The sequence below is a fragment of the Fusarium phalaenopsidis genome (genome assembly GCF_050370095.1).
Source record: "Fusarium phalaenopsidis strain FUZ10S chromosome Unknown contig_32302, whole genome shotgun sequence".
Classification (NCBI taxonomy): Eukaryota; Fungi; Ascomycota; class Sordariomycetes; order Hypocreales; family Nectriaceae; genus Fusarium; species Fusarium phalaenopsidis.
In genome coordinates this window covers 2,182,048-2,209,542 of record NW_028145405.1, presented here as the reverse complement: position 1 = coordinate 2,209,542, position 27,495 = coordinate 2,182,048, and the positions used below count along the sequence as shown (strand labels likewise).

Genomic DNA, 27,495 nt, shown 5'->3' with positions numbered 1-27,495 from the left:
GGTACGGTAGGTAGGTACCTCTACCTCCTTCCCGAGAGGACGGGCATACAAAAAGGGCGGCGCCACCTTCCCACCCCCCGTGTTTCCCTCGACAACGACATTGATTAATATCACGCACACAAGATTTGAATCCTCCATCATCAACATCGCAAGTGACCCTCGATCATTGTTCATTGCGCAAGTCATCACCCACAAGAAACCATGGATCATCGTCCCTCCACAAGCTCCGACGCCGCCTCCACCCTCTCGGGCTCGACCGTCGTCTCCACCTCCAAGGACGCACAGCCGACACCGCCAGCAAAGGTCGAAGCCATCACCGAGACCTTGGCCAAGAATGGGCTGCCAAATGACCCCGTCCAGAAGCAGCGCCGGGGCATGCGACAGCGCGTCCGCGACGCGGTGGCAGACCTCGGCCGCCCGCCCACCGCGAGGAGCGACGCCATGGAGGGGAGGCCCACGCCTAACCACGTCGACGTCGGGCCTGCGCCTCGCACGGCTCTGATGGGCTCGACGACTGTTTGAATTGTTCTAGGAGTCAAGGGGGAAAATGGGAAGAGAGATACCTGTATTTGGATGGCGTTGTTTCTGTTTTGTGTGCTGGAATTGGAATATGTTTGTCGGCTATCTGCTGGGTTATCTGGGAGGAAACTGCAAGCGAAAGGATGGATCAAGTTTTATGGAAGCCAACAAGTCGAACGTCTAATGATACCTTCTTTTACTTATTATTCATCTCTGGTTACATATCTACGAAAATGCGCATGCTATATGACGTGGTGGCAAATGCGAGGGCTCATTTCACCAGTTTCAACTCTCCATCAAGAAAGCAAAATTACATCAGCATCAGCCTCATCTGGAACTACCCGACGCCCTTTGACATAAGCAGTGGCTCCCAAATCCAACTACAGCTTTCAAAAATGTGCAGGATCCGACCGACTTGAACCAACATGCCTCGCCTTTGCCCCATTAAAAACGTCAAGGTTCAGTTGCCTCTTTCGGCTTTGCAGGAGTTCCACGGAGTTTGGTCATGACAAATCCTGGCCCCTCACGTCACCTCGCGACACATACACGAACGCTCGTTATAGTAGATTCATAGTTGATCGCACTGATGAGTCGAGAGTATTTAAGGGAATGACTTTTCCTAGTAGACGTTGCAATGATAATACAGAGCCAGTCTTCAAGGTTAACTGCCTTACACACATCATACCAAAACTTGATTCCCCCTTACAAACGCCATGTCTTCTCTTTCTATCCCATCAACTCAACAAGCTGTTGTCCTTCCGGCAAAGCGAACACCTCTCAGCTCCCTCACCGTCCCCGTCTACCCTCCAGCACCCGGTGAAGTACTCGTCCGTGTTCACTGGACAGCCTCCACACCCCTTGACCTCCACCGTACAGATGGTGGCCTCCTCATTTCTGAATATCCAGCCCTCATGGGTAATGGCGGCGCTGCAGGCATTGTTGTCGCCGTTGGTGAAGGAGGAGACCTCAAGGGGTTAAAGGCCGGGGACCGAGTGAGTGCTTTTGCTTTCCACGGCGGCAAGGAGTCCAACCACCAGGAGTACATCACCATCCCCGCGTACCTGGCCTCCAAGATTCCAGGGGATCTATCCTTTGAGGAGGCTGTGACGGTACCCGTCAACCTCGTCACTGTGTTCCATTCGGCGACTGCGGACCTCAGCCTCGAGCTGCCTTGGCCTATCCCGGAGGGTTACACACCCAAGAAGGCCGATGAGCCCATCCTAATCTGGGGGGCTGCTAGCAGCGTGGGCATCTTTGCCGTCCAAGTCTTTCACCATTGGGGTTACAAGAACATCCTCGCCGTCGCAAGCGGAAAGCATCATGAGTACCTCCGCGGGATTGGCGCAACCCAGTGCTTCGACTACCGCAAGGACGATGTCTTGGACCAGATTATCAAGTACGCTGGAGACCGCTCCGAGCCAAAGCTGCCCTATATTCTGGACTGCATCGGCTCCCTCGACGGTACCCTCAAGCCCCTGACCAAGATTGCGCAGCGAGGCAGCATCGTGGCCGTAATGCTCCCCGTCATCCTCAAGGACGCCACCGTGGAAGAGGAGCCCGAGTATGAGATGGACGCATCCAAGGTTCTCGTCGGAGAATGGGCTGAGGGTGTCAATGTGCGTGGAGTGCGCACTCATTTCTACCTTTCTGTAAGCCAACCCTCACATAACATGATATAGTGAGAATGCGAGACTAACAGTAACAGAATGAGTTTTTCAAGGAAAAGATGCAGCCCGAGATTATCCCTGCACTGCTGAGGGACGGTGTAGTGTCTCCAAACAGGTACCGCGTTGTCGAGGGTGCGACGGCTGTCGAGAGAGCTCAGAAGGCGGTCGACATTTTGAGAAATAAGGAGGTCAGTGGTGAGAAGCTTGTCTGGAGGGTCGCAGACACGGATGCTTAAGAGGCGAGGATGCATGGATAGAGTGAACTGAGCGTTTTGATTGCATGATACTTTGACCTGTTGCCCTTGTCGTAACGCTGATGTCCATTTCGATACCAAACAAGACGAGTGATTCGTCAAAAGCCCAACAAGAGAATGATGATCTAGAGGTCCTTAGTTCCTTTGCTAGAACCAAAAATCCATGATAGATTATACGGCCTATGCTTCAGCAGCATGTCCCAGTCCCGCTTCTTCTCAAGAGCCTCAATGTCTGCCTTTGCACGAGCATCTCCCCGAGCTGCCGCTTCTATCTTGGCAACAAGAAGATCGGCTTCCCACATTTGAGAGAGGAACCGCATGTACCATACACCAAGAAGGGTTCCGACTATGATTTTGTCGAAAACAACAACGTGTCGGAGGGGACCCATCCAGGGGATGATGTCGAGGTCCAGGAGCCATCCAAGCACCAGCAGAGCCCTTAGGCTCACGATAGCCAAGCTGGCTATGCTGCCTAGCTGTGTCAGGACCCTGCAGCGAAGAGGGAATTTGGGGCAGACGACGGGGATGCGAGGTATCGACTGGTCTTTGTCTGGCCGTGGCTTATTGGCAAATTGGTCCGGCATTTGCGATGTGTCTTGGGGATTGGTGTATTGGAACCGGGGAAATGAGAAAACAGTTTCCTTGGAGTCTGTTTTGTCCATTGTGAATGTTTCTGATTATGGTTGATATGTTTGTGTGGTTGATGATGAGTGTCTTTGGTGATGATGAGTAGATGATAGATGCGGGAAGTTGTATGAAAGTGGAAGAAAGAGTAAGAGAGAAGGGAAGAAGAGGGAGGGATAAATAGATTCCATATTTTATTGTTTATTTTGCTTTTACTTCAACTCCTATAAACTTTGGGCACCCAAGTTCTTCTGCCTCAACAAACCTGACCGAGAGGATCAAGGTTCTCACATGATCCATGAAGAAAATGTTGTCAACTCCGTGATAGTTTGCATCATGCAGGTGCAATTCTTATTGAACAGGTCCGCAGTTAAATACTCGAATCTATTAAAGCCAGATTGTGTCAATAATATCCCTTGGACCTCGTCCATCATGAGGCTCTCTATACAGTCGTTACTAAAATCATATATCCCGTCAACTCCAGGTCTCTCGAACCAATTTAGTCCCTCCCAACTCCTTAAACCTAAACCCAGATCAAACTCATGCTCAAACGGCCACAGGAATGTTTGAAATGTTCCCATGCATAAAGTTATCTATGGCGTCGGGTCCCATTTGCCTGCATCACGGTCAGAATCATACACACACTCCTCAAAAAACGCTTCTTGGCAAAACTCACGCAGTCAGCATCAGCCTCGTAAAGTCGTCCACGTCCCCGGGCTGCGCATGCAGCCACACGTCTCTAAAGTCCATGTTTGCCACGCGGAACTGCGGCTTGGTCTGCCACGCCCGGAAAAAGTTCATGGACGAGTCGGCCTCCCAGAGGTACTTGGACGCTGTAAAGGCAAAGGGGGACTCGAAAATTGTGTATGGTGCTGCAGAGGTGTTAGATGCAGACTGGATGAAGGGTGTCGTGATCTAATCACTTACGTTCTTGAGACTTCAAGATATATGTCACGCACAAGTAGGAATAGCCCATCATCAGGCTTCGGCGTATGCTTTCGAGGAGCATCCAGCCCTGCATCGTCAACGTCAGCAAGCAGGCTTCACGCCACATGCATTTACTGTACTCACCTCCCACGACGACGGCGGCTTTTCCCTAGAATAGGAAGAAATCGAATCGTCCTTGCCCTCGAGCTCAGCCCTCAGCTCCTCCAGCGCGCCCAACCACGCCAGGCACTGCGGCGCCTCTCGCTCGCTCGCCGCCCGCAGCGTAATGTCGCCGTCAAACATGCGGATCGAGTCGAGCACCACCAGAGCCTGCACGCGCGCCAGCTTCTCCAGGGGTGTCGACGCCCGCTCGCCCTCAAGGTGGATGTCCTTGGCCACGTCCGTCACGAGCTTGTACACCCACGCCTTGTTCTCGGGCGTGCGTGCTGCGTATGCTGACGCTGCTGAAAAGGCCGCTATCATGGTCCGCGGGAGGCTTGAGCCGTAGAGCCGTGGGTGAATAAACGGCAGCGTGCGCGTACGAGCAAAGTCTTGGTATAGATGGCTCACTGCGTCCACGACAAAGCCTATCCGGGTGCGCTTATCGTGCACGTCGAGGGGGTTAAAGTCTGTCATGCAGTGTTGCGCCTGCTCCAGAAGCGACATGTCTCTCAACACGAGGGGCGCCGGCACCGGTGGAATATCCATCTTGCTGCTGCCATAGTCGCCGAGGTTCCACAGCTCGGACCCAGCCGTTGAGTCGTTGGCCATGAGGTGGTCGATGATGGAAAAGTCGAGGGGAGAGTCGAGCTGGATAGAAGAAACGTTTGTGCCCAGGCTCTCGGGCGTCGTCGTCGCCGTGCTTGCGCTCGCACTTGATGCTCCTAGGTTGTTGTTGATATCAAAGCCCATATCAAAGTCGGGCACCTCGTTTGACAGGTTGCTGGCTGCTGTCGCCCCGCCGATATCCTCGTCGTGAAAGCTCGCCCCCGGTGGCAACCTCTGATAAACGCAGTCCAAGCCCTTGGCCGCGCAGCGTGTGCACCGCGGAATCTTCTTGTCGCACTTGCGCTTTCCTCTAACGCAGGCGTTGCAGCTCTTTTGTCTCGATGCTGCAGCGCGGTCCATCTTCCGCATCGCGAGCGGACTGAAAGAGTCCATCTTTTTTCTTCTTGTTCAAAGAGAGCAGCGCCTCTTATGTGCAGTAGTAGGGCGGTGACTGTGACCAGGTTCTCTTCCAACCAAGAGTGTCCAAGAGTCGGAGTTCTCAACGGCGTCGGAGCATGCGGGACCTGCTTCAATAAGAAGGAGCCAAGTTGGCGGACTTTGATGCAAGCAGTAAGCACACGGGCCGGCCCCAATGTTGCCCCGAACCCATCATGTCTCCGGCCGAATCGGACGAAAAACCTCCGTCCGAAAACTCCGCAACTCCGCAACTCCGCCGTCGCCCACCCCGACCCGAATGTGCATTCTCGCTCCCCCGGAGCAGTCTGGAGACATCCGTTGTGTAAGTTGGCATTAGCGCCGTGTCAATTGTGAGCTGTCAAATCCTTTCACGATGCGCTACCTACAAATCTTATCGGATCCTTCCTGGTGGAATACCTATAAATACATACGTCATCACGACATGCGACGTCTCGCCTTTGCTTTCGTCTCACGATCCACCACCACAAGAAAAGAACGGAGCCTTCTGGAGTACTGTAACTCTTAATCACGTCTTATTGAATTCTCGTCTCCTGCGGATTAATCCCTTTCCGAGGCAGAGACACCGACGCCGCACAGCAAGCCCCTTTCCCAGTCATCCCCAATCATCCCATCCCATCCCATCCCCATTCAAACCAGCTTGGACCGACTACTCGGTCCCCTTTAAACATCCATGACCTTCCTTTCCTTACCTTCTTTAAAATGGGTATATACGCCCTGCAACACCCCCGCGCCACCCCGATCTCACCTCCCGACCGTCACACTTCTTAACCAGATGTCCGAACATTTCCCTTCCGGCCAACCCCATTGTACCCGTACGCGATTAATGGCCTCCCTATCCCGAATGAGCAACAAATAAAACTCCCAACAACCTCGTCTGTTGTCGAGGTGGTAGATGTAGAAATAAGACTAAAAATGACTGGACAGGGCATCGACAAAATGACACACAAAAAGGTAAAGTCAACAGTCCGTTTGCCGTGAGACACTGGCCTAGAGCAGTGCCAGCCAGAGAGCAGACAAAATAAGGAGAAATCTAATAGCACAGTGAGCTCGAGGCTCCGGGCGCCGGTGACGATGGCGGCGGCGGTTGTGACCGAGTCCAGCGATGGATCCCTGTGCCGCATCTCGCGTGGGTATCTGGTGCCCAAGTATCATAACTTTTTCACCGTCATTCATTCGTTAAGTGGCTGACAAAATAAAATGGTTCACATCGTGTGTCGACATGAGTGGTTCATCAGCCAAGTGCAGTGCAGTCACTTGGCTCAGTACCTCTCCTGGCGGTAACCGTTGACACGGGGGGTATCGTACTGAACGCCCGTCATCGAGTCTGGTCCGTTGTTGAGTGAACGGATAGGCGGCAGCTCCGGCCGTGTCGAACTGGCGTAGGGGTCAGAAGGGTATGGTCCAGAGTGAGGTGCCGCCGGCGGAGGTGGAGGAGGGTGACCCGAGGATGAGTTGATATCTCCCCGTAGCTGCACTCCCTCCATGCGCAGAGCGTTGAGCTCTCGGCGTAGAATCTCGTTGTCTGCCATTGCTGTATTGTAGTGCGACTGCAAAAGTCGGTTGTGATCGTTGAGTCTCTGGTGTTCGGCGATGGCTGTCTCGGTATTAGCACGCCTTCCCTGAAAGCTAGCAGACAAGATACTCACCCTTTGTCAAGATTTCCCACTTGGATGCTTTGGAGCCGCGCTCCTGTGGCATTAGATCCCGGAGCTGATCGAACAGCTCCTTCATTTCCGTCCTCCTCTTTCGTTCTGCCAGCTTGTGGCTGACCCTGAGCTCAGGGGTTCTGCTGTAGGGCTGGGAGCCGGTGGGTCCATTGCCTTCCTCTGCTTGGAGATCGCTCAGTTGCTTGTGCTGCATCGAGTGGTGGTGGACTGGCAGGAAATCCGAGGCGTTGGACATGCGTGAGAACTCGCCCTCATTCAATCGTCGCTGGCCGGGCGGTAGGCGCGACTCGGTCGTGAATTGGCTGCTGGCGACCGACTCGGTGATGCTGCTACGCCTTGAATCATTGTACTGGGGAGCGCCGACACGTTGGATTTCTTCCTCTGGGAAAGCCCAGGCTTGACCTTTGGTAGGCTCTGCCGCTCGGGCGATGTGCCCTGTCGCGGGACCAGTAATCGCGGGTGCAGTCTTGATCGTCTTGGGCTCGGGGTTTCGCTCTGCGCTGGGCTGGTAACCGTTTGAGATGCGATGAACGGAAAGGTGATGCGGGTTCCGCTGCGTGTGAAGGGTATTCTGGATGGATGTAGTCGAAGGGTTGTTGGATGTATAGGGCGAACCGCCAAGTCGCATGTCACTGAAGCCTTGGTTAATGCGGCTATCCACACTCTCCCGCCGCAGACCACTCATTCCCGGAGCCAGCGTCTCGCCCATCACAGGGCCAGTTCCGTTGGACTCGATCGAGGTGGGCCGGTCCCGACGCGGATCGAGGTTGCCAGGTGTGCTGGGGGATACCATGGCAGCAACGCTCATGTTGGTCGTCGAGGGCGATACGAGCGCATGAGGAACCATGTTGGAGGCGATCGGCGACGGGGTTTTGTCTTGCGATGACGATTGATAGCCAGAGCCGCTTGGGCTCAGGCCGTTGACGTTGAAGGAGGCTGCAGATGTGTCTAGACGAGTCGGGTCAGTAAAGGAGCTGGGCCATTGGCGCAAACAACGACGAGCAGCGTACGCTTACTGGAGGCGTCTGCATTCGAGTAGAAGCCCGAATCTCGCATATGCGGAGGGCCGTTAGGAGCGGAAGCTGATGCGTGCTCGCTGTTAAGGATGTTGGTGAGTCCAGCTGACTTGGGAGCCGGTGGGCGTTGCTGGCTATGGGCATCCATGGCTGGCCGAGATTGAGGACGGGAATAACAAGGCCAACGCCAGCTTGGAATGAATACGGCAGGGCGATACTCAGACGGGTCGCGTGGAGGACAGGGTCAATCCGGTCGCCAGAAAAGCCAAGGGTTGTCTCCTAAATAAAATGGAGGGATCGGTTCGTCGCAGCCACGGCGAGACCGAGGCCGTACGGAGGAGGCGAGTAGGTAGCGGTGGTGCAGCGAGGCGATTGTCGAGCTGAGAACTGGTATTCGGGGAGAGGAGCGCGACAGGGCGGCGATTTAAGATGAGAGCCAGGCGTATCAGCGCAAGAGCCCCAAGACAGGGTCGAAATACGATGATGGTGACAGCAGCCGGCGAAAGGATGCGTGGTAGTAATGGCGGATTGTGAGGACAGGAAAAGGAAAATTGCACACGAGACGGACCCTAGTGAAGGTGACGGAGGCGGGCGAGGAAGGGGAGGAGGAGAAGGACTTGAGCATGGGTGTGGGTGTGACTTGTGGGAGAACGTGAGAAAAGAGCCACCTCGAGAGAGGGAGAGTGCGCGAGTGAGCGAGTGGTTGGGAGGGGTCTTGCTTGGTCCTGGGCCACCCGCAGAGAGAAGAGATGGGGAGGGATGGGATGGGATGGATCGAGGATGGGCAGGACAGGACAGGACGGGACTGATGAATGACAGAGAGAGAGACTTGGGAGAGACATGCGTGTGGTACCTGAGGGCAGCGACCATGGCGGTATCGTTAATGTCCCATCCTTTGAGCGCACAGCAAACGACCTGCGCTGGCTGCCAGTGCGCGATACCAAAACCCCAGTGGAAGCCGCAGGGGAGCTAGGGCCTGTGCAGCGGGCGGCCGCGGTCAGCTAGACTACCCAGTGGACTTTGTCCTCAGCAACTGGGCGCCCCGTCCATCTCCTCTCCAGCAAGTGCGGCAGGTAAGGTGAGGTGAAGTGCCTCGCTGTGCTGTGCTGTGCTCAATCTGTACCCCCTGTGCCCAGTACTCGAGGTACCTGTGATAGCGTGGCCAAGTACAGCATCACTTCAGGTTCCCGCCCATGCCGTGCCCGGGGGGGCGGTCCCTGCTGGTCATGGTGCACTCGAATGCGTGGTCCGCGCGCGTGGACTCGCAGCCACAAGTACCTGGGGTCGACAAGCAACCGCTACTGGCGCGAGAAACCTTCAGCTGAAATACCCCCGTTTGCAGTACCCGAGACTCGGCGCGAGTCCAAGGATAGGCGCATCTGAGGGCTCACACGGGCGACCAAGTGCCCTGAACGGCGGTCCAATGCAGCCCTGAAACGCAGCCACGAGGGACTCGGCCCGTATCTTGTACCTGTCTTCCTCGTAGCCCCCACAGGGATACGGCTCCATGTGTCAAAGTACCCGGCCACGACTCAATACCCCCGACCGGCAGCACGCTATTCTTGGGAGTGTCGCCAGCTTCAGCGACTGATGGACTGCTGGGGCGTGCGGTCCCACGGTCTGTGAAGCCACCCTCCACCCGTGGAGCCCTTGTTCATTCCCCTCTGGCTCCCCCCGAAAACCTTGTTCTGCCACGGCCTTCAAGACGTGGAGGTGCGGAGAGCATTGGATGCAAATCGTGGAGGCGCTTCCACCGGGCAGAAGACGGAAGAGGGCACCATCAAAGCGCCGTATTGGCCTCCTCTGACCTCAGCCAGCCTCAGGTACTGTACAGTGCGATACGCAGCTGACCTCTGCTTCCGGCCAAGGTCGCTTCCTCGGACGACATGATGCCCGACCCAGGAAGAGTGGCGATGGGCGGGTTCTGGCATCATGCCCATCTCAATGCCAAGGCTGAATCTCCGAAACGCTGCACTGAGAGACATATGGCAGTTCCGGTCGGAGGACATGGTGGGATACATTAGTGAAAAGATGCAGCTCAGACCCTGTTATTATTCCCTTCGTCCAGCCGCTCAGATGGGAACCTCTGCGAAAGAGGGGAAACCTGCAATTGTTTGCATGCAACGGACCGAGGAGCAGGCTCAATGATGTCTGTGCAATACCACCTGCAGTAAGCAAGCCAGCTAGCTACGAGCCACTTGTCACCTACATCTTGCAGAGTGAAGTTATTCCCTTGACATGGGACAATCTCGAAGGTGGTTGTTCATCGAAACCGCAAGGAGGGCAACACGATCCCTCTGGGCGTGGCCATTCTTGTCTTGCCTGTACGTCAGTATCTATATAGCCGCCCAGCTAGAGGCATCGCAATACAGTAGGCAGTTCACTAATGGCCTGCCAAACTACCTACCACGCGGGATGCCGTCACCCACATGCCACCTTTCGACCGTCGTCGCAAAAGGCCCGGTACAGTACAGATGGTCAAGATGAAGCACGTTCTTGTTGCCGACATGTTGCCGCTGAGGAATAGACAGGGCCCATTCCAACGCGGTCACCTTTAGGGATGGGACGATGGGCGACGTTTAAAGCAAGATTCAGCAAATCGAAGGACATGACAACAGGAAGAGAAAACTCTTCAAAGCCCATGTTCCCAGCAACTGGCAACATCCTGTCGGGCCACCACGAGGCCAGTGCCTGCGGGTTGCTGGAGCTTGTGGTTGAGCAAAGCTAGGATCCCTAGACCTTGGGAAGTTCGTGTGTACTGTCTGTTTGCACTCCGTGGACGATTTCCGGGGTGCGCTGTGCAATGCTGAGATGCTCGTCAGCCCAAGAAACGGGACTGGAAAACGTGTGGGTGTGTGGCTTGCACCGAGCCGGGGCACCTCGTGCGTCGTCCACTAGCGCATTCATGGCCCCATCAAAAAGCATGGACTTGGAGGTCCATGCCGCGAGGTCCAAGAATTGTCTAGGGACCCATGCCCTTTGTCTTGTACCGGACTGGCTCGTTTGGTGAAGCTTTGTTCCTCCTTCCGTCTCACCCCCAGTCTTTTTCCCCAGGGCACCCCAGCTGGAACCTTCGCTTGGCTCGACCCCGTTGTTTGATGAGCGATGGGCGGAGCGACTAAACAACCCAGCACCACATGCGCGATCTTCCGCCGCCACGTGAGGCGCATCTTGTCGAGAGGATAGCGCCGCGAAGCAATTGGTTCCTTCGTTTGCCTGCAGAGTACGTACTGTCTCCATCCTCATGTAAGATGTCGTTGGCATGTGCAAAGGTACAGCTGCCGCGCGGTGTTCGTGAGCTGCCATGTGGCAGCACCGAGGTACTCGATACCTGAAGGATACCTCAGGATGGCTCTCGCCGTACGCTTGTCGCTCGCAGCGTGGTGTCGTACCTGATTTCTTGCCAAAGCCATCTATTCAGCTGCTGCCCACTATCAGCTTGAAACAGCACTATGTAGGTTGTGCAAGGGAGACTATGCCTGTGCAGGCTTCAGTCTTGGTCAATCTTTGCTGCTTGCGTCAACCCAGCGTCGGTCACCTTTGACTTTTTCCTGCTCCCCGACACGTGCGCGGACACGGATGGAGGAAGCGCACGCAAAAGATCTAGCCGCCCTGGTGACCGGCACGACCAGGGAGGGCGTCAATCTCGATGGGCCAAGCCGTCTCGGTGACAAGGATACCCTTCAAGGCTTGATGTGGGTGTGCTGAGGTGGCCAGACGAAGCAGAGGGACAAGAAAAGAAAGGAAACAGGGCCAGGCCAGGCCAAAGCAAACAATTCGGAAAAAGAAAGCACTCAAACAGAAAAACGTTCTGGCGATTGATGAGATCGGCCGACAAGCACGAGGTCGAATTGATTGTGAGCGAGAAGGAACACCTGCACAGTGCGATGTGCATCTCTTTCCGAAAACTCGGATTGACACTGTACATGGCGCAAACATATCGCTCTGTTTTACAGTGCGCACTTCTCTCTTATCGTTCATAGCAAGAGCGACCCCTGAGTCGCAATCTCATTCTCTGGACATCCATCCATCTAAGATCTCCTCTCAGTACCAATAGCCATTCACAACTTGGACCCATCTCCCCAATATTCCCCAGCAAAGGAGGATGCAAGAGATTCAGTTGTCTTTCCGCCGAGACAGTGTCTCGACTCCCCGTCTCGTATCTTGTCAGTCGTCCTACCGCTGATAGCCCAATTGGTTATCAACCAGAGAATAACATGGCGAGAGTCGCTCCTACGGCCGTGGGCAGCTTGATTTTTGCACAATTTTCAACAAACATCCATCAGAATATCCGCATAGCAACCCCTGAATTTCTCTTCGCCGCCAAACCGCCTGGCTGATCATGCATGGCAGCCAACTGTGCCGAGACATGGTGCAAACTCAGAGCAACAGCCTCCAGCGACCTTGTCGTCGTGCCGCCCACGCGGTGGCAGCAAGCCTGTCCAACCCAACCTCCTCCTCGCTCACACAAGCAAAGAAGATGGAGTGCCAGTTGGCGCTTCTAGCAATCCCACGACAAGAAACCCCTCGCGTGCTTTTCACGCCGGCCCCAAACCCTTGGACCTATGTGCCTGACTTGTCCCGACGGGGGATTCTTCCCGGGGATCCTCATTACCTCTCTCTCGACTAACACCACCCAAGCGCGCTCCCATCGGCGATCGGCGCCTCTTTCAGATGGCCCGTGGCTGGGTGTAACTGAAAATGGGTTTCCGTACAGCAGCGGTGCGATTTGCGTCAAAGCGCAATGAACTTTGTTGCGAATTCCAACACTTTTAACCTGATATGCATGGAGGGCACATCGTTCGGCGAGCCCCTGCATCTCAGCCTCCATAACTGCCGGTGGAGAAGCAACAAATTCCCCTTCCACGTGGTGATGAGGTGACAGCCAGTCAAACCTCACTCGAGCAGTCATGCCGAAACAGGAGGGTGCTCAAGAAACGCGGGTATGGTGACCACTCTACCGCACATGGATCCCAAGCTGACCATGATAGTTTCCTCCGGCTCCCGTCATTAGCACCCGCCGAATATATCTGAAAGCGCAGCATGGGCCGCCCCCCACACACCCGTGCGTTTGCTCTGTGCAACCCGAGCCTCGCCAAAGGAGCGGTTAGATCGCTGTGGCATGAGCATTGCTTGCACAAAAAGCGGGAGAAACATCCCCTTCTCCCCATGACCCGACAGCACTACCCACTCCGGCTCCATTACGGCTTCTCCCCGGCTTGTCTCGACGATGGACCCATCGGTTGAGCCGCTGGCTCGGGCAATCAGCTATCCGCCATGCCTTGGCCCAACTTGCGAGTCTCACACACCCCTTACGGCGATATCTTCACCCTTGCCTTGCTGTCCCATCAATCAATCACCCGTCTATCAGATGAGACAGCCCGTCCAAACTTCCGGTACATACTCGACCCTTCTACCCCCGTATGGCAACACCACGAAGCTCAACTAGACGCTCCCAAACCAACAGTCAAACTCCTGCGCTCAAGCTGGTTGGGTTCATAGACACTCAAATTCGCCATCTTGTTTGTAGGTCCAGGAATCGAATCGACCTCCCTTTTGACTTCACAAGCCTCTCAGCCCTATTCTAGATTTTGGCTGACCTCAAACTTTGGCCGTGGTTTCCACAAGTTGGGTCTGCGCGAGACTCGCAACCTGCAGTTTTCCAAGAGCAACAACCTTGGCGGTTTCTCTCATTCGGTAACCCAGACGAGGCAGACCAAGCCTGAGGAGGACGACAATAACGAAGGTCCCAGGAGCAGGTTTCATAGGGTGGTTTACAAATGCCACCGTCTCCATGGTTGACAGCCACGTTTGCATCGCTGGTCCTTCGAGACAGACACATTGGCCATGGCATGAGTGATCGACATGCACCCGTGTTTGTCAATCCTCGGCCCTTCTGTCGACCAGGTCCCTCATCATGCCAGATGAGCTGAAGTAGAAGATGCTCTCATGTCTCGAAATCCGACTTGTCATGTGGGATTTCAGCAGACACTCGCATTAGGGATGACTCGTTAATCGCTGTCGTCAGGGAGAGTGATGATTCGAGCTGTTGGGCAAGCCACCAGAGATTTCACTGAAACTAGCGCAGAGCGGCGCATTATCACCGGGATACGATTCGACAAAGCACCGTCCGGCAAGGCATTGTCGAGTCCGTAACCGTTGTTCGTTTTATGCTATCATGGATATCTCCAATCCGCAGCTTTGCTCAGCGCCATCTTCGAGATTCGCCCCGTCAACAAGACGCGACAGATCCAGCCAAGCCTTCCCTAATCTCGTTCCATGATTCCTGTATCGGTATTCGAGGTCGAACCGGCCAGCCCTGGCAATCATGGGTCTGGCCGCGTCTACTCTAGATCGCCCACTGAGTAGGTCCCATATCTTGAGGCGTTGTGTTACTTCACCATGTTGCACTACTACCAATGCTGTCACAGTGCATACACCGCTCGTGAAACCAGACAACTCGCACAACAGCAGCGCAAGCTTGCATTCTTATACACAGCTTCGCTTGTTGTTGGCTATACATTGCGTTCCCAACGTGACAAACGATTTATCTGCTCGGGTAGTGATCCAGGCAGCACGTCGACGGGTCTGGGTCCTCCGCCATGCTATTTCCATGTTCATCATGTGTTGGATTTGCTACTCATCACCTTGGCATCAGATTGGCGCTGCGCACTGACACGGTGGTGGGTACAACCTCGCCAGAACCGGACAGGGAAGGACGGGATGGCTGGAAGCCCAGGCGCCCAGGCAGATGGCCCTTTCTCGATCCTGCGGGACAAGAGACTCGAGATCTGGAGCGTGCTCAGCTTTCCATGGTTGCACAAAGTACCTCCTGTTTGTCTCCATCAGAAGAGGGGGACACCAGATTCCACCAATCTCGCTCAGCAACCCTCATCCACAGCGGGGAGCCGGCTGCCCGCACAAACTCTCTTTTTGTTGAAGCAATACACCCTGGTCAACGACTATCACGTCTATTCGTTTACGGAAGGCGAAGTAGAGGGTATGTACAGTACAGTACTGACGCACGGTTCCCTAAGTGTGAAGGGTGGAATGGTCTCTTGGATCCAGATGCTCGGGATGCCTGATCGGTGAGTGGGCTCGCACTCGGAAGCTCATCCGGGCTTGAGTAAAAGACGTAACCTGAGGACGAGCCCGAGGCAGGCACGTACTGAAAGATTTCGACAGGATTTCACGGCGAGGTCTCGAGCTTGCTTTGGCTTGGCGTCCGTTGAAGAAACGGGATGGAATCTTCCAGTGGCGATGCTATGGAACGGCCGCGGAGGATGAATGAAGGCGCGAAGCCCGACAGGTTTCGGGAGACAAGAGGCATGGCGAAGAATGGACTGTCTACCTGTGCTGAAGGGATACCTACCACGCTGCAGGCTGGCTGTCAGTTAGCTAGCCTGCGGTGGAGATGTCTCATCGAAATGGCGGCATCTCTAGACTGCTTTGGTCAAGGCAAAGATATGTCGCGGGGCAAGGGGATCAGTATCTAGATACCGTCTCAAGGCGGACCGAGTCTTTAACACAAGTCGCCGAGACAAGAGGACTCGACGGTATATCGTCTCGAGCAAGATCTCCCGGGGCAGGCTTGATAAATTCGATATACCCGCCCACGGAAGGTATGCGTTTCCTTCTCTTGCTTAACGAACGGGCGGCAGTTCTGGTCACCGAGCAAGCATGAATCAACGGCACAGCACGACATCGATGTCGATCGTGCTCGCAGCACAGTACAGTATTCTTCCTACCCCGGACTTTCCTGGACAGTTTACGCGATGGGCTAGTCAGCATCATATCCGCCACTCAATCAAGCACTTGGGAAGCAAGCCAAGCCCCCCTGACCCCAAGATGACTAGCTCAACGCCCTCCGTCTCCACCAGCATGCCTCGGAGAGCCGTCTGTTTCTACCCACCTTGTTCCCCTCATGGCGTCGAGATGTCTTGATGGTGCTCTCTCTTATCCCTCTTCTGTATGCCTGTCAGGTTCGATTTTTTGAAGTTTTGCGCCGACCCGAGGACCCGGCCGTTGGGGGATCGCCGTCTATCAAACCCAATCGAAACTTCAAGCGTCTAGATATGCCGCCGAGGGGTATGGTTACAGTACTGCACAGTACCTACTGTATCTGGTGAAGATGGCTTCGAGCATACACGGATGCGCACTCCTAGGAGACGTCACAACACCCTCTCGAGTGTATGTGTTCGGTACCTACCTTGTACTGTACTCCATCCACCGCCAGCATCGACGATGGGGACGGCACTCACCGTTCCAACAAAGCAACATTACGCATCTAGCCTGGTTTGGGAGGATGCAATCCATCCCGTGGTACACCAGATTGTCTCTGGCAAGTCTGGTCAGGCCCAATCAAACCGGCCGAGTGCCTGAGACGACTGTGATCTCACTCAGACGATGCCGCAATATCACAGCCTAGCCCTAGCCTCGCTGTTCCGCTCTGTTGTCTCACTCACTTTCCTTTTCCCAGCCGCTTTCCGTCCTGTTTGTTGCTTTTCACTCGCCTGTCTCCCTCCCCTTGCGTCTCTTCAGCCCCATTACTCCACATCCGAGGGGAGAGAGAGGGGTACTGTGCTCTCAAGCCCACGGCACCCAGGCCCAGTGTTCCCTTTCCCGCGAGACCATCCAGTTTCTATAGCGCCCGCATGGGATGGGCCTCTTTTGCGAGACATGCGTCCCCTCTGGCGATGGCGCACGTCGCGGCAGGAAACGGGCCTAGGGCTGGTCAAGGATGGATGCCTTGACGAGACGCGCAAGAGATCATCCACTACGGGAAGCTCCTCGTCCTCCAAGCCCGGCGTACAAGTGCCGTCCCAAGGTAGACGGCGATACTCTGCGTCTGCTTACTGCCGAGGCAGCTAGCTAGCGGGGAGGGGAAAGAAATAAGAGAACCCGCCCGAGCTTGCAGGGAATAACGAGGGAATTGCGCTGCGCCAGGGATTCAATCTGCAAGCCTTTCGTCTCAGCAACTGACTCGCGATACATAGTCGGTCAGCCGTGATACAGACATTATTAAGCTCTCGTCCGAGAGCGACAGGCATCGGGTAACATTTCCCGAATCACTAAAGCAAAGAAGCTGCTGGTGCGTCCCATAGTCTCGGTGGAAGACTATCACCTATACCCGGGAGGCTTCGGGGTACGCTAGCCGTTTGACTCCTTCTCCGTGTCGATGCTTATTTACAACTGACTCGATCATATAACGCCTATTGTCACTTCGGGCGTGCTATGAGGGGCTCGGTCAGGTCGATGCCCGACTGGTTGACCGAGAACTAATCACTAGTCACAGGTAATTACGGAGATGTAGAAACTTACAGACAACTTTCCGGTGGAGACAACATGGAGACACAAAACCAACATTCGAGGGGACGCATATCGAGTAACCCATAATAGGTGCCGCTGCTAGAGACAATGGTCTCCGCGTTGCATGATATATTCGTCAATGACCTGCAAGGTCATGTATGTCTCTCATATGTCACATCCCAGCCTGATTCGATACAAGCAAAAGTCCCAACAATACATCCCAAGTCAATAGTTAGCCCAAAGCAACATCCTCTTCAACACGGACACACTCCTCTTTGATTCCAAATATCCGCTCTAGTCTCAGAACTCAAACTCTGGTCGGAAAATGTCCGGATCTACACCAGCAACTGTCTTCTCGGCCAGATCCCTGCGGCCCATCTGGGTAAAGACACGTCGGAGCGTATCGTACAGAGTGCTGCTCCTGTTCTGCGCCGACATGCGGTCGAGTGTCTCGTCGACGTTGCCAGCGTTGTCGCCCAAGATCTCGTAGGCCTTGCTGCGGCCAGACTTCTCAATGGCCTTGTGCATCTCCAGGGCCGCCAGGAAGTGGCAAGCGGCCTCATGGTGGCAGTGGATGTTGATACAGCTGACACCCAGGTTGTAACGGGCACGCACAAAGTTGGGTGCGATAGCCAGTGCTTCCTGATAAGCTGCGATGGCCTCCTCGGACCGTCCACTGTTGGCGAGCGTCGCACCCAGTCGGTTCCAGAGGAGGTGAAGCTGCTCCTGCTGGTTCGAGGTGCCAAGCTCCGAGGAGTGGAGAGCTGACTGGAAGCAGTCAACGGCCTTGTCATAATCCTCTGCGCCATAGAAGAGGACACCCAGGCCGACTTGCACATCAGGGTCCATATGCTCTCCATCAGGGCTCAGCTGTGCTGCCTTGATGAAGAGGTTCGTCACCTTATCGTGTAGCTGTTGTCGATCCGTGAAGCCCATCTCGGCAGGGGGGTGCAAGTCCTTGGGGTCCAGGATATTGGGATACTTAACTGACAACCACCGTTCGAGGGTGCGATATGCTGTGCTGTCGTAGCCCTCGTTGGTGTACGATACTGCGAGACCCATCAGGGCTGCCAGGTTGTTGGGATCGAGCTTGAGGGCATGCTCGAGCGCCCGGATTGCCGCCGTCTCCTTTTCGTTCTGCGCCTGGGCCGTTCCTAGATACACCCACGCCTCGGTATGGCTGGCGTTCTGCTGGACGGCGGCTTCAAAGGCCAGAGCAGCCAGCGAGAGGTTGCCGCCCTCCTTCATGATTCGCACGCCCTCCTCGAAAGCGTTCTTCTCGTCGCGGAAGAAGTTGTCCTCCTCGAATAGGTAGTTCTCAACGGCCGGATCGCCGAGGCGGCCCCAGTCACCCATGCCCTCGAAGTCGGGCATCATGTTGTTGCTCCACTCGGTATCGAATTGGTCGAACATCTCGTCGTTGACCATGGATCTATTGGCAGCGGTCTCAGCTTGGATTCCTTTCCAAATGGATTCAAAGTCACCGAACTCATTAGCTTCGGACGTCAAGCCCTTGTCCATTTCATTGAGCTCCCGCTCTGCGGCGGTCGCTTCCTCTTGTTCCTTCTCCTTGCCCTTGTCCTGCAGCTCCATCTCGGCGAACTGCTCCTCCCACTTGTGGTCATCGAGCTCTACGAGGCGGCCCTTGCCCTTGACGTCCTGCTGGGGTTGTTGATGCATAGGCTGTTGGTTCTGGTACATGGGTTGAAACATGGGTTGATAACCCATGGGTCGGTTCATCATGCCGCTCATCATGGGTCGTTGTTGGTTCATCTGATTTGGAACGTTGCTCTGCATGGGACTCGCTCTTGAGGAAGAGCTTTGCCCGTTTAGCTGCTGGAAACGGGCAAACTCGTCAGTGTTGAAGTGCGCTGCTGCGGCAGGCGGCGGCTTGAAGGCCGACTCCATGGCGGCCTGGCCGTTGAAGTCGGGGGCCCATGTTGGCGATGCTGAGTTGGCGCGCATGTGGCTCTGGGCTGGGCCAAGCGGCATCTGACCTGGCTGCATAGGAAACTCTTGCTGAAGGCTGGGACCCTGGTTGAGGAAGCCATTCATCATCTATCATACCAAGGATATGTGCATTAGTAATTCGTCCATTGGCCCTTTTCGAGGGCATACCTCGTCTTGAGGAGCGTTTGCGCTCTGGCTTCTGAACCCATTTAATTGACCACCAGGGCCTCGACCGACGAGTCGGTCTTGCTGAAGGGTTCTGTCATTTTGTGTGTGCTTGTGAAGCTGGCTGAGGGGGTTCGCAGAGGAAGAGCACTCGGCACCACCACTCAGGAACGACATGGCGCTGGCGATATGTACGATTGATTTCGGTGGTTCGGACGAATCGGGGAGGAAGTATAGGCGATGAAAGAATCAATGGCGACGGTTGGCGACGATGCTCCTGATATGCGCGGAGGGGGAGACGTCGATGCAGGTTGGGTCGTTTACAAATCGAAGTTGATCGAAGTCTTGGGCCTGGAGAAGGTGGCACCGTTTGGCGGGGAAAATGCCGAGGCTCCGCTGGATGCCGTGTTCGGAAAGGCAGGCCGATCAGCAAAGGTCCCTTCGGTATCACACGTGACTGCGGGGGAAAGTATTGCCCAAATCGGGCAAGCGGCAGGTGCAGGGTGCTTTCACCGAAGTTGGGAAGGAGCGTTCCTCTTCGGTGAGCAGCAGGAGCAGTCTTATCGATAAGGATATTTTTTTTCTCGTCCTGTTCCGCGAGAAGTCGCAGCCAGCCAACCTCCTCACAGAAAGTCTCGTTACAGCAGGACATCTTTCACCACAGCACTTCAAGATGCTCCGCCAAGTGTATGCTCAATCGTGCCCTTATGAGTATCCCACAAGCTAATTTACTCCTCCAGCAAACCCCGCAATGCCCGCTCCAAGCGGGCGGTCGAGAAGCGCGAGTCCAAGGTCAACGAGAACCCCAAGACGTGCCTCTTCCTCCGCGGAACAACGTGCTCGCAGATTGTCCAGGACGCCCTCAACGACCTGCACCAGATGCGCCAGCCGCTGGCGAAGAAGTTCACCAAGAAGAACGCCATCCACCCCTTCGACGATACCGCGTCGCTCGAGTTCTTCTCGGAGAAGAACGACGCCAGCCTGCTCCTCTTTGGCAGCAGCCAGAAGAAGCGCCCGCACACCCTGACCTTTATCCGCACATTTGGGTACAAGACCCTCGACATGCTGGAGCTCTACCTCGACCCCGAGAGCTTCCGCACCATTGCCCAGTTCAAGACGAAAAAGTTCGCCATTGGCCTGCGCCCCATGCTGCTGTTTGCCGGCACCGCCTTTGAGAGCCCCGTTTCCAACGAGTTCACCCTCGCAAAGAGCATGCTTATCGACTTCTTCAAGGGCGAGCCCAGCGACAAGATTGACGTTGAGGGTCTTCAGTACATCGTCTCCATCAGCGCCGAGGAGAGCACCGGCGAAGGCGACGCCAAGCCCGCCATCCACCTGCGTGTCTACACCATCAGCACCAAGCGAAGCGGCCAGCGCCTGCCGCGCGTCGAGGTCGAGGAGATTGGTCCCCGCATGGACTTCCGCGTCGGCCGCATCCGCGAGGCGGATGAGTCGATGCTCAAGGAAGCCATGAAGAAGCCCCGCGGCACTGAGGAGCGCACCAAGAAGAACATCACGACCGACGCCATGGGTGACAAGATTGGTCGCGTGCACCTGGGCAAGCAGGACCTGAGCGAGCTGCAGCTCCGCAAGATGAAGGGCCTGAAGCGCAGCCGCAAGGAGAAGGAGGAGGAAGAGGACGTGGTCGAGGAGGACGAGGAGGATGCCAAGAGGATAAAGCAATAGATGTGCGGCATTGCGGGCTCGGAGTTGGGCGTCTGGGAAAAGGTCCTACCTAGGAAGGCCGTGTCGATTTATTATGCACGAGCGACAACTCGTCATTACTATTCTTGTCTCTTGTATCTATCATCTAGTTGTGACGACACAAAGATCATGTCTTTCGGCGATTCAACATGTTATTGTCCGACATTCCCAATATCTTGCGTGCTTGTTCCGCTGAAAGCAAGTCCTTGCCTGACAATTGTAGTACGAGAGAGAGTAACGAGAGCAAGCTATCAAGACACTTCATCTTGTGAGCCCAGATGCATGCTGAAAAAAGGGCCAGCAAACCCATAAAAGTACTATGCATTATGTCCATGGTATCTCGTCTAGTAACGTGTTATATGACATGACTCGACGATGGGTATGGGATCCGTCTCCGTCTATAGGCATATACATAAAGATGTTCGCCCCAGTGTCCCGAGTAAAGAGCTATTCCATAGCGAGACCTCGGACTCGCCTGGAAGCTCGTAGAGGTCATGATGAGGACGATGAGATGAGCTGTGACCCAGACTTTTCAGCCTAAAAGCCCAGCTTGCTCCACGAGGTTGACCTAATGCTAACGCACGAGGTCTCTCTCGATAGAGGAAGCATCCTCGTCCTGACGTACCAGAAAAACGCCTTCACCGCACCTAATTAGGAGGATTTTAGAACTCCGGCCTGGGGCGATATCCGTTCCCAGACGAAGAGGGATATGATCCCAAGAAGCGCCATGACCCAGGTACCGTACACCCCCTCGTTCAGGATTCTGATAAAACTCCAAACCTATGCACCAGTATCCCCATCTAGGGAATAATCCGGGTGTATATAAACGAAAGAATAGATAGCCGTGAGTCGTAAAAACGTTGAATTTGAAGATTTTCCGTCGGCTCCCACCAGAGTTGAAGCCTGGGTAGGCCGCCCAGAACAGTATCCGCTGCGCTCGTGATTAAAAGAAAATATGTTGCAAGACTGCCGATCTGATCTGCTGGACGGGGCTCAAGACCAGCTTCAGTCCCCAGAGCCCCTGTCTTGGCCTCGTGAGCCCGAGCCCACCCCCTCAGTCCGGGGAGTCGGGCACGATAAGATCCTCGTCTGGGATTGGAATAGGAGGCTGCACATGTGATTGGTTCAGCATCCCGGCAAAAAGCTCGATGTGCTGCACCATGGAACCAACAACCCCTGACTGATCCGGAGCCTGCTCCTCCAACTCGGTGCCCCAGATGTCCTGCGGTATTGTGCTGCCGTCAAGCAGAGCAATACGAATGGGCCATTCGAGATGGCGCCACCACTTGGAACCAGGCTCGAAAAGGCCCACCAGGCCCATCACCTCTCTCCGAGATACATCCTGTAGCCACCAGACATTGTCCATTCGTTTTAGAAGGGCAAAGAAGCAGGCAAGAATGGCGAGGGCTCGTGGCCGCTTGGCATCCACCAGGTCGACATATCTCCTCGAAACTGTTGCGGGAAATGCCAGCGCAGCAGCCGCGTGGTAGTTCTTGTGAGCCCAGTTGAGGACGCTGACGGCATGCGAGTACGCCTGAGTGGTAGCAGCGACATAGCGGGGGTCTTCGTTCATGAGCTCGTCTGCTAGCCCTTCAAGCATGTGTCCAAAGTAAGAATCGGGTGAGCGCGGATTTAGGTTGAGCTGGAAACTTGGCTGAGAATCGATCACCACCTTGACGATATCGCTGTGGCAAATCCACTGCCAGGAACTTGCGACCACAGTCTTGACGCCTTGGAAGGCGTGAAACCAAGAAAGGGGGGGCGTATATCTGCTTATCGAGTCACTGGGGTCGGTATCTCCGTCGTCCTTAATGAAGAGGCGAGAAGCACTCGCTTGAAAGGCAATGAGAGTCGCGGTAAGGAAAAGTGCTTCAGCATTGTCGGCGGTGATGCCAGCTTCCAGCGATGCGCAGTAAGCGGAAAGGGAGGAGGCTGAATAGGCATGTGAGGCGCGCACCAAGCACTTGTCGTCAGGGGCCATGGAGCGCAGGTGAAGTGCGGCGACGGAGAGAATGGCGTCGGCGAGATAGGTCTTGCCATTGCCGGAGAATGCCATTTGAGGCACAGCACGCTGCCAGATATCCTCGGCGGCAGGGGAGTTGGTCAGGAGGGTTTTCGACGTGACGTTTGTATAGTGGTGCATGAGGCGCAACTCGAGCATTCTGTCGCCATGATTTGGATCCGATGTTGCCGAGCTTATTGACGGTTGCGAGTAGACAGAAGTTGGAGGAGAAGGGTTTGGCCTTGGAACCCTGACCGGACTTGAGGGGGCACGTGGACGCGTCAAAGGAGTCCTGGGAGCGTTGATTGTCGCCGAAGGCGAGGGAGTTGGAGCACCGATGCTACTCTCAGCGCTCACAGTAGGCGTCGCGGCAGTGAGCTGTTCGAGGACATCGGGATTACTGAAGTCGCATGGGACGCCATGTTTGGCGCAGTTGCCGCATCGCGGGTGGACTTCATCGCACTATTTCGGCACAAGAGTTTGATGTCAGCCCAGATGTAAACAAGCGGAGCCCGGATGGATACTGGAGGTTTGAGGGGTAAGCATGAGTCCAAGGGTCGGCGCCATACCTTGATCTTCCTATTCTTGCACCTGCGACAGCCCGCGCGAGACTTTTTGTGAGAGCGACGAGGCGGCATGGTTGGCTATCTTGAAGCGGACGAGTACAAAGGGGGGTAGGGGAGACGAGATTTTCACGTGTCGTCACCTAGCTCTCAGAAAACAACTTGAACACACGGACTGGACCCTTGATGGTGAGCTCAGTCGCAGCATGGCCGCAGAGGCAGGAGGCCTCGGGTGCGGTTAGCTGAGGTGAAAGGGGAGGAAGCAATTGTGTGTTGAAATTATTCAGGTGAGAGTTCCATGACGCGCACGCAGACACTGAGAAAAAAATAAAGGTCGAGACAAAAGAGAGAGAGAAAAGCGTCGTAGGCGAGAAGGCGTGGTTGAGCACGGTTGTTTCTGCCTGCGTGCGCTGCTGAGCTGAGCGAGCTGCGGTGAAGGGGGAGATCGGGTGTTGGCACTGGTAAAGATGGATTACAAGTTGAGGATGGCACGCATGGATGGGGATGGGATGGGGATGCGCATGGAGGGGCGGTCGGCAGGGCAGCCAGTGAGGGAGCGAATGGGAGAGAGGCTGCACTGCCACAGCAGGGGTACTCGCAACGCAGAACGGACGAGTCGGTGTCCATAATGTTGACGACTTCGGCGCCGGAGCATCCATGTGGAGCAGTAAATTGATGCTGGTGCTGCTTGTGCCCTTGTAAGCCCTTGTGTGTCCGGGTCTGCGTTAACCACGTAGACGGCCAGGTGGACTGATGGGAGCAGCAGGCGGGAGGCCGGGCCGACAGGAAGTGTTGAGCATCAGAGCATCAGAGAGAGGAAGACAAAGGGAATAGCAAAAAGAACGTCGGATATATTGCACGCCAACAATGCGCAGGCTGTCCGGGGGTGGCCCACGGGCGGCTCCTCAAACCATGACATGACAGCTCAAGGGACCCTCGAGCTCTGGGTCCCTGCTGCCCAGAAGACGGCAATTGCACACAACGGAGTTGTAGCGATTGGACGGGATGTATGGATGGATGGATGTGAATTGCCACGAGGGCAATCGACATGAAACTGGGACTCTCCCCTCCCGCATTGAGGCGTCCCGTCCCTTTGTCGGATATTGCGTGGTCCGAATCGTATCATGAGGTCTCTCTTTTTGGACGACTCGAGACATCCAATCAGAAGGGGGCATCTCGCCAAATCTGTTGCGCCGCCGGGTCCATGGTTGTTCCGATCCTTTCTCTCTGCACCCCCACCTTGAGGTCCTGGTCATCTTGAGCTTACTGTGTAGCACTCCATCGAGCAGGCTCGAGAGGCTCCATACCGCGCTGAATCCATCGTAAGCTGTGTCCTCTTCTTCTCACCTTTCTCACACCTCAGCTCTCGATTCATTCACCTCCTTGTACCATCCTATCTACGCAAGACCTACCTCCGTAGAATGGACGGCCAGATCCTCGCTGCTTCTGAGAAGCACCCTATTGTGCCCAACCATACTTACAAGTATGGCACTGCGGGGTTCCGCATGAAGGCTGACCTTCTCGATGGTGTCGCCTTCCGTGTCGGTCTCCTGTCGGGCCTGCGCAGCCGCAAGCTCAATGGCCAGGCCATTGGCGTTATGATCACCGCCAGCCACAACCCGGCCGTTGACAACGGTGTCAAGATTGTCGACCCCATGGGCGAGATGCTTGAGCAGGAGTGGGAGGCCTATGCTACCCGTCTTGTCAACTGCCCCTCCGACCAGGAGCTCCTCGACACCTACAAGGCACTCGCTGAGCAGCTCAAGATCGATCTCTCTGCCCCTGGCCGCGTCGTCTACGGTCGTGATACCCGTCCCTCGGGCCACTCTCTCGTCGCTGCCCTCGCCGATGCCTTCGAGGCCACCTCGACCGACTACACCGACTACAAGATCCTCACCACCCCTCAGCTTCACTATCTGACCCGCTGCATCAACACCGAGGGCACTCCCAAGGCCTACGGAAAGGTCAGCGAGGCCGGTTACTACGAGAAGCTCTCCGAGGCCTTTGTCCGCGCTCTTCGCGGCAAGAAGCTCCAGGGCCAGCTCGTTGTCGACTGTGCCAATGGCGTCGGAGGCCCCAAGCTTACGGAGCTGCTCAAGGTCATTCCCCAGGACGTGACCGGCTCCGACATCAAGGTCGTCAATGACGATGTGCTCCGCCCCGAGGTTCTCAACCTCGATGTAAGTTTAGCTTGAACTCTGGTACAGATCACAATTGCTAACAGCGTCTCAGGCCGGTGCCGACTACGTCAAGACCAAGCAGCGAGCTCCTCCCAGCCCCAAGCCTATCCCTGGTGTCCGTTGCTGCTCCCTCGATGGTGATGCTGACCGTCTGATCTATTATTGGATCGACCCTGACACCGGCTTCTTCATGCTCGACGGCGACCGTATCTCGTCCCTCAACGCCTCCTTCATCGGTGACCTCGTCCGCTCTGCTGGCCTCGCCGATGACCTCCGCATCGGCGTCGTCCAGACCGCCTACGCCAACGGTGCTAGCACCAACTACATTGAGAAGCACCTCCAGCTCCCTGTGGTCTGCACTCCCACTGGTGTTAAGCACCTGCACCACGTCGCCTGCCAGTTCGACGTCGGCGTCTACTTTGAGGCTAACGGCCACGGCACCGTTGTCTTTTCCCAGGAGGCCATCCGCGCTTTCCGCGAGACAGAGCCCCAGTCACCTGCTCAGAAGGATGCGCTTGAGACGCTGGCGGCTGTCAGCGACCTCATCAACCAGACGGTCGGCGACGCCATCTCGGACATGCTCATGGTGGAGGTCATTCTCGCTCACAAGGGATGGACTCTTAAGGACTGGGCCATGACCTACACTGACCTCCCCAACCGTCTCGTCCGCGTCGAGGTCGGCAACAAGGACCTCTTCCAGACCACGGATGCTGAGCGCAAACTCAGCCAGCCCGCCGGTGCTCAGGATGAGATTGACCAGTGTGTTAGGAAGTACACCAATGCCCGTTCCTTTGCCCGCGCCAGTGGCACTGAGAACGCATGCCGTGTGTACGCCGAGGCTGCCACCCGCTCCGAGGCTGACGAGCTCGCCAACAAGGTTGCTCAGATTGTGAAGCAGTTTGGCTCTTGAGCAGACTCGCCTCGCCTCGTAGAGTGGGCATGAATTATGACTGAATTGCCGTAGACGAATAAATGAAGAAAAAGGGTGCAGTTGGGCTCCACGCGCAGACCCAAGTTTCCACACTCACTCTCGGATAAGGCAGAAAAGCAGGAGGATAAGGCATCAAGGCGTCAAGCAAAGGCGCGCATCGCATCACATCGCATCGCATCATGTCTGAGTGCAAGTGCAAGTGCAAGCAAATCCGGGGAACGTTGGACTTTGCTCCATATGTCTCATCTTCAATCTGTGATAAGGGCCTCATAAAAAAAAAAGCACATCTCATTTTAGATAGACGAGCCGCCATGTTTGTTCTAGAATTCACCCAGCCTCCGACTTGTCCATTACGGGAAGCCGAGCACCCTCAGATCTGCTGACCCGAGACTATGACGGCGACTCGGCTCTCCCTTGACGACACGAGCAATCACGACATCGATCTGCAAGGAACCGGTGCTCCCTTTTTTGGCAGCTACCTCGGCGTCTGAGTTTTGCGGGGGAGTCAGCAAGAAAAAAATACTACGTAGTAAAAAAGAGCACTCGTTATTCATCATGCTGGCTTGTTGTACTCCCACACTCTGACGGAGGTTGTTCACACCACGACATTCCCTGCACGGGAAGTCGCTCGTGGATGCTATTTGCGGATGCCGACCACGCCCGTATCGCCCATGCCATCCATGATTTCAAAGCCAATTTCTGCTTGGGCGTGATTGAGGCTGTGACGAGAACAAACTCGCAGATCTACAGCAGACGTCAGTGTAGCAGGATACAGTGGTAGGGCTACAGTACGCAAGGGCGTGAGCTAAGC

The 27,495-nt window shown here is 55.4% G+C and overlaps 9 protein-coding genes across 9 annotated transcripts; 4 read left to right on the top strand and 5 right to left on the bottom strand.

Annotated features, from left to right (window-relative positions):
* Positions 1-201: 201 nt before the first annotated feature.
* LRP88_08048 (uncharacterized protein) lies at positions 202-522 on the top strand (the record flags this gene model as incomplete). The annotated part of the gene is made up of 1 exon (XM_083244559.1): positions 202-522. The coding sequence occupies one exon, from the start codon at positions 202-204 to the stop codon at positions 520-522; it is 321 nt and encodes a 106-aa protein (XP_083099053.1).
* A 710-nt stretch (positions 523-1,232) lies between these two features.
* Positions 1,233-2,422, top strand: LRP88_08047 (chaperonin 10-like protein; the record flags this gene model as incomplete). The annotated part of the gene is made up of 2 exons (XM_083244558.1): positions 1,233-2,168; positions 2,225-2,422. 2 exons carry the CDS (start codon positions 1,233-1,235, stop codon positions 2,420-2,422), a joined length of 1,134 nt encoding a protein of 377 aa, XP_083099052.1.
* Positions 2,423-2,565: 143 nt separating this feature from the next.
* Positions 2,566-3,102, bottom strand: LRP88_08046 (uncharacterized protein; the record flags this gene model as incomplete). The annotated part of the gene is made up of 1 exon (XM_083244557.1): positions 2,566-3,102. One exon carries the CDS (start codon positions 3,100-3,102, stop codon positions 2,566-2,568), a length of 537 nt encoding a protein of 178 aa, XP_083099051.1.
* Positions 3,103-3,610: 508 nt separating this feature from the next.
* LRP88_08045 (Zn(II)2Cys6 transcription factor domain-containing protein) lies at positions 3,611-5,119 on the bottom strand (the record flags this gene model as incomplete). The annotated part of the gene is made up of 4 exons (XM_083244556.1): positions 3,611-3,680; positions 3,741-3,936; positions 3,992-4,079; positions 4,136-5,119. 4 exons carry the CDS (start codon positions 5,117-5,119, stop codon positions 3,611-3,613), a joined length of 1,338 nt encoding a protein of 445 aa, XP_083099050.1.
* Positions 5,120-6,456: 1,337 nt separating this feature from the next.
* On the bottom strand, positions 6,457-8,028 carry LRP88_08044 (uncharacterized protein; the record flags this gene model as incomplete). The annotated part of the gene is made up of 3 exons (XM_083244555.1): positions 6,457-6,791; positions 6,844-7,800; positions 7,881-8,028. 3 exons carry the CDS (start codon positions 8,026-8,028, stop codon positions 6,457-6,459), a joined length of 1,440 nt encoding a protein of 479 aa, XP_083099049.1.
* Positions 8,029-17,489: 9,461 nt separating this feature from the next.
* Positions 17,490-19,481, bottom strand: LRP88_08043 (tetratricopeptide repeat protein; the record flags this gene model as incomplete). The annotated part of the gene is made up of 2 exons (XM_083244554.1): positions 17,490-19,247; positions 19,308-19,481. The coding sequence occupies 2 exons, from the start codon at positions 19,479-19,481 to the stop codon at positions 17,490-17,492; spliced, it is 1,932 nt and encodes a 643-aa protein (XP_083099048.1).
* Positions 19,482-19,977: 496 nt separating this feature from the next.
* LRP88_08042 (rRNA-binding ribosome biosynthesis protein RPF2) lies at positions 19,978-21,222 on the top strand (the record flags this gene model as incomplete). Its single annotated transcript, XM_083244553.1, has 3 exons — positions 19,978-19,991; positions 20,045-20,945; positions 21,208-21,222. The coding sequence occupies 3 exons, from the start codon at positions 19,978-19,980 to the stop codon at positions 21,220-21,222; spliced, it is 930 nt and encodes a 309-aa protein (XP_083099047.1).
* An 840-nt stretch (positions 21,223-22,062) lies between these two features.
* On the bottom strand, positions 22,063-23,648 carry LRP88_08041 (Zn(II)2Cys6 transcription factor domain-containing protein; the record flags this gene model as incomplete). Its single annotated transcript, XM_083244552.1, has 2 exons — positions 22,063-23,472; positions 23,580-23,648. The coding sequence occupies 2 exons, from the start codon at positions 23,646-23,648 to the stop codon at positions 22,063-22,065; spliced, it is 1,479 nt and encodes a 492-aa protein (XP_083099046.1).
* A 1,346-nt stretch (positions 23,649-24,994) lies between these two features.
* On the top strand, positions 24,995-26,663 carry LRP88_08040 (phosphoacetylglucosamine mutase PCM1; the record flags this gene model as incomplete). Its single annotated transcript, XM_083244551.1, has 2 exons — positions 24,995-25,753; positions 25,806-26,663. The coding sequence occupies 2 exons, from the start codon at positions 24,995-24,997 to the stop codon at positions 26,661-26,663; spliced, it is 1,617 nt and encodes a 538-aa protein (XP_083099045.1).
* Positions 26,664-27,495: the final 832 nt, after the last annotated feature.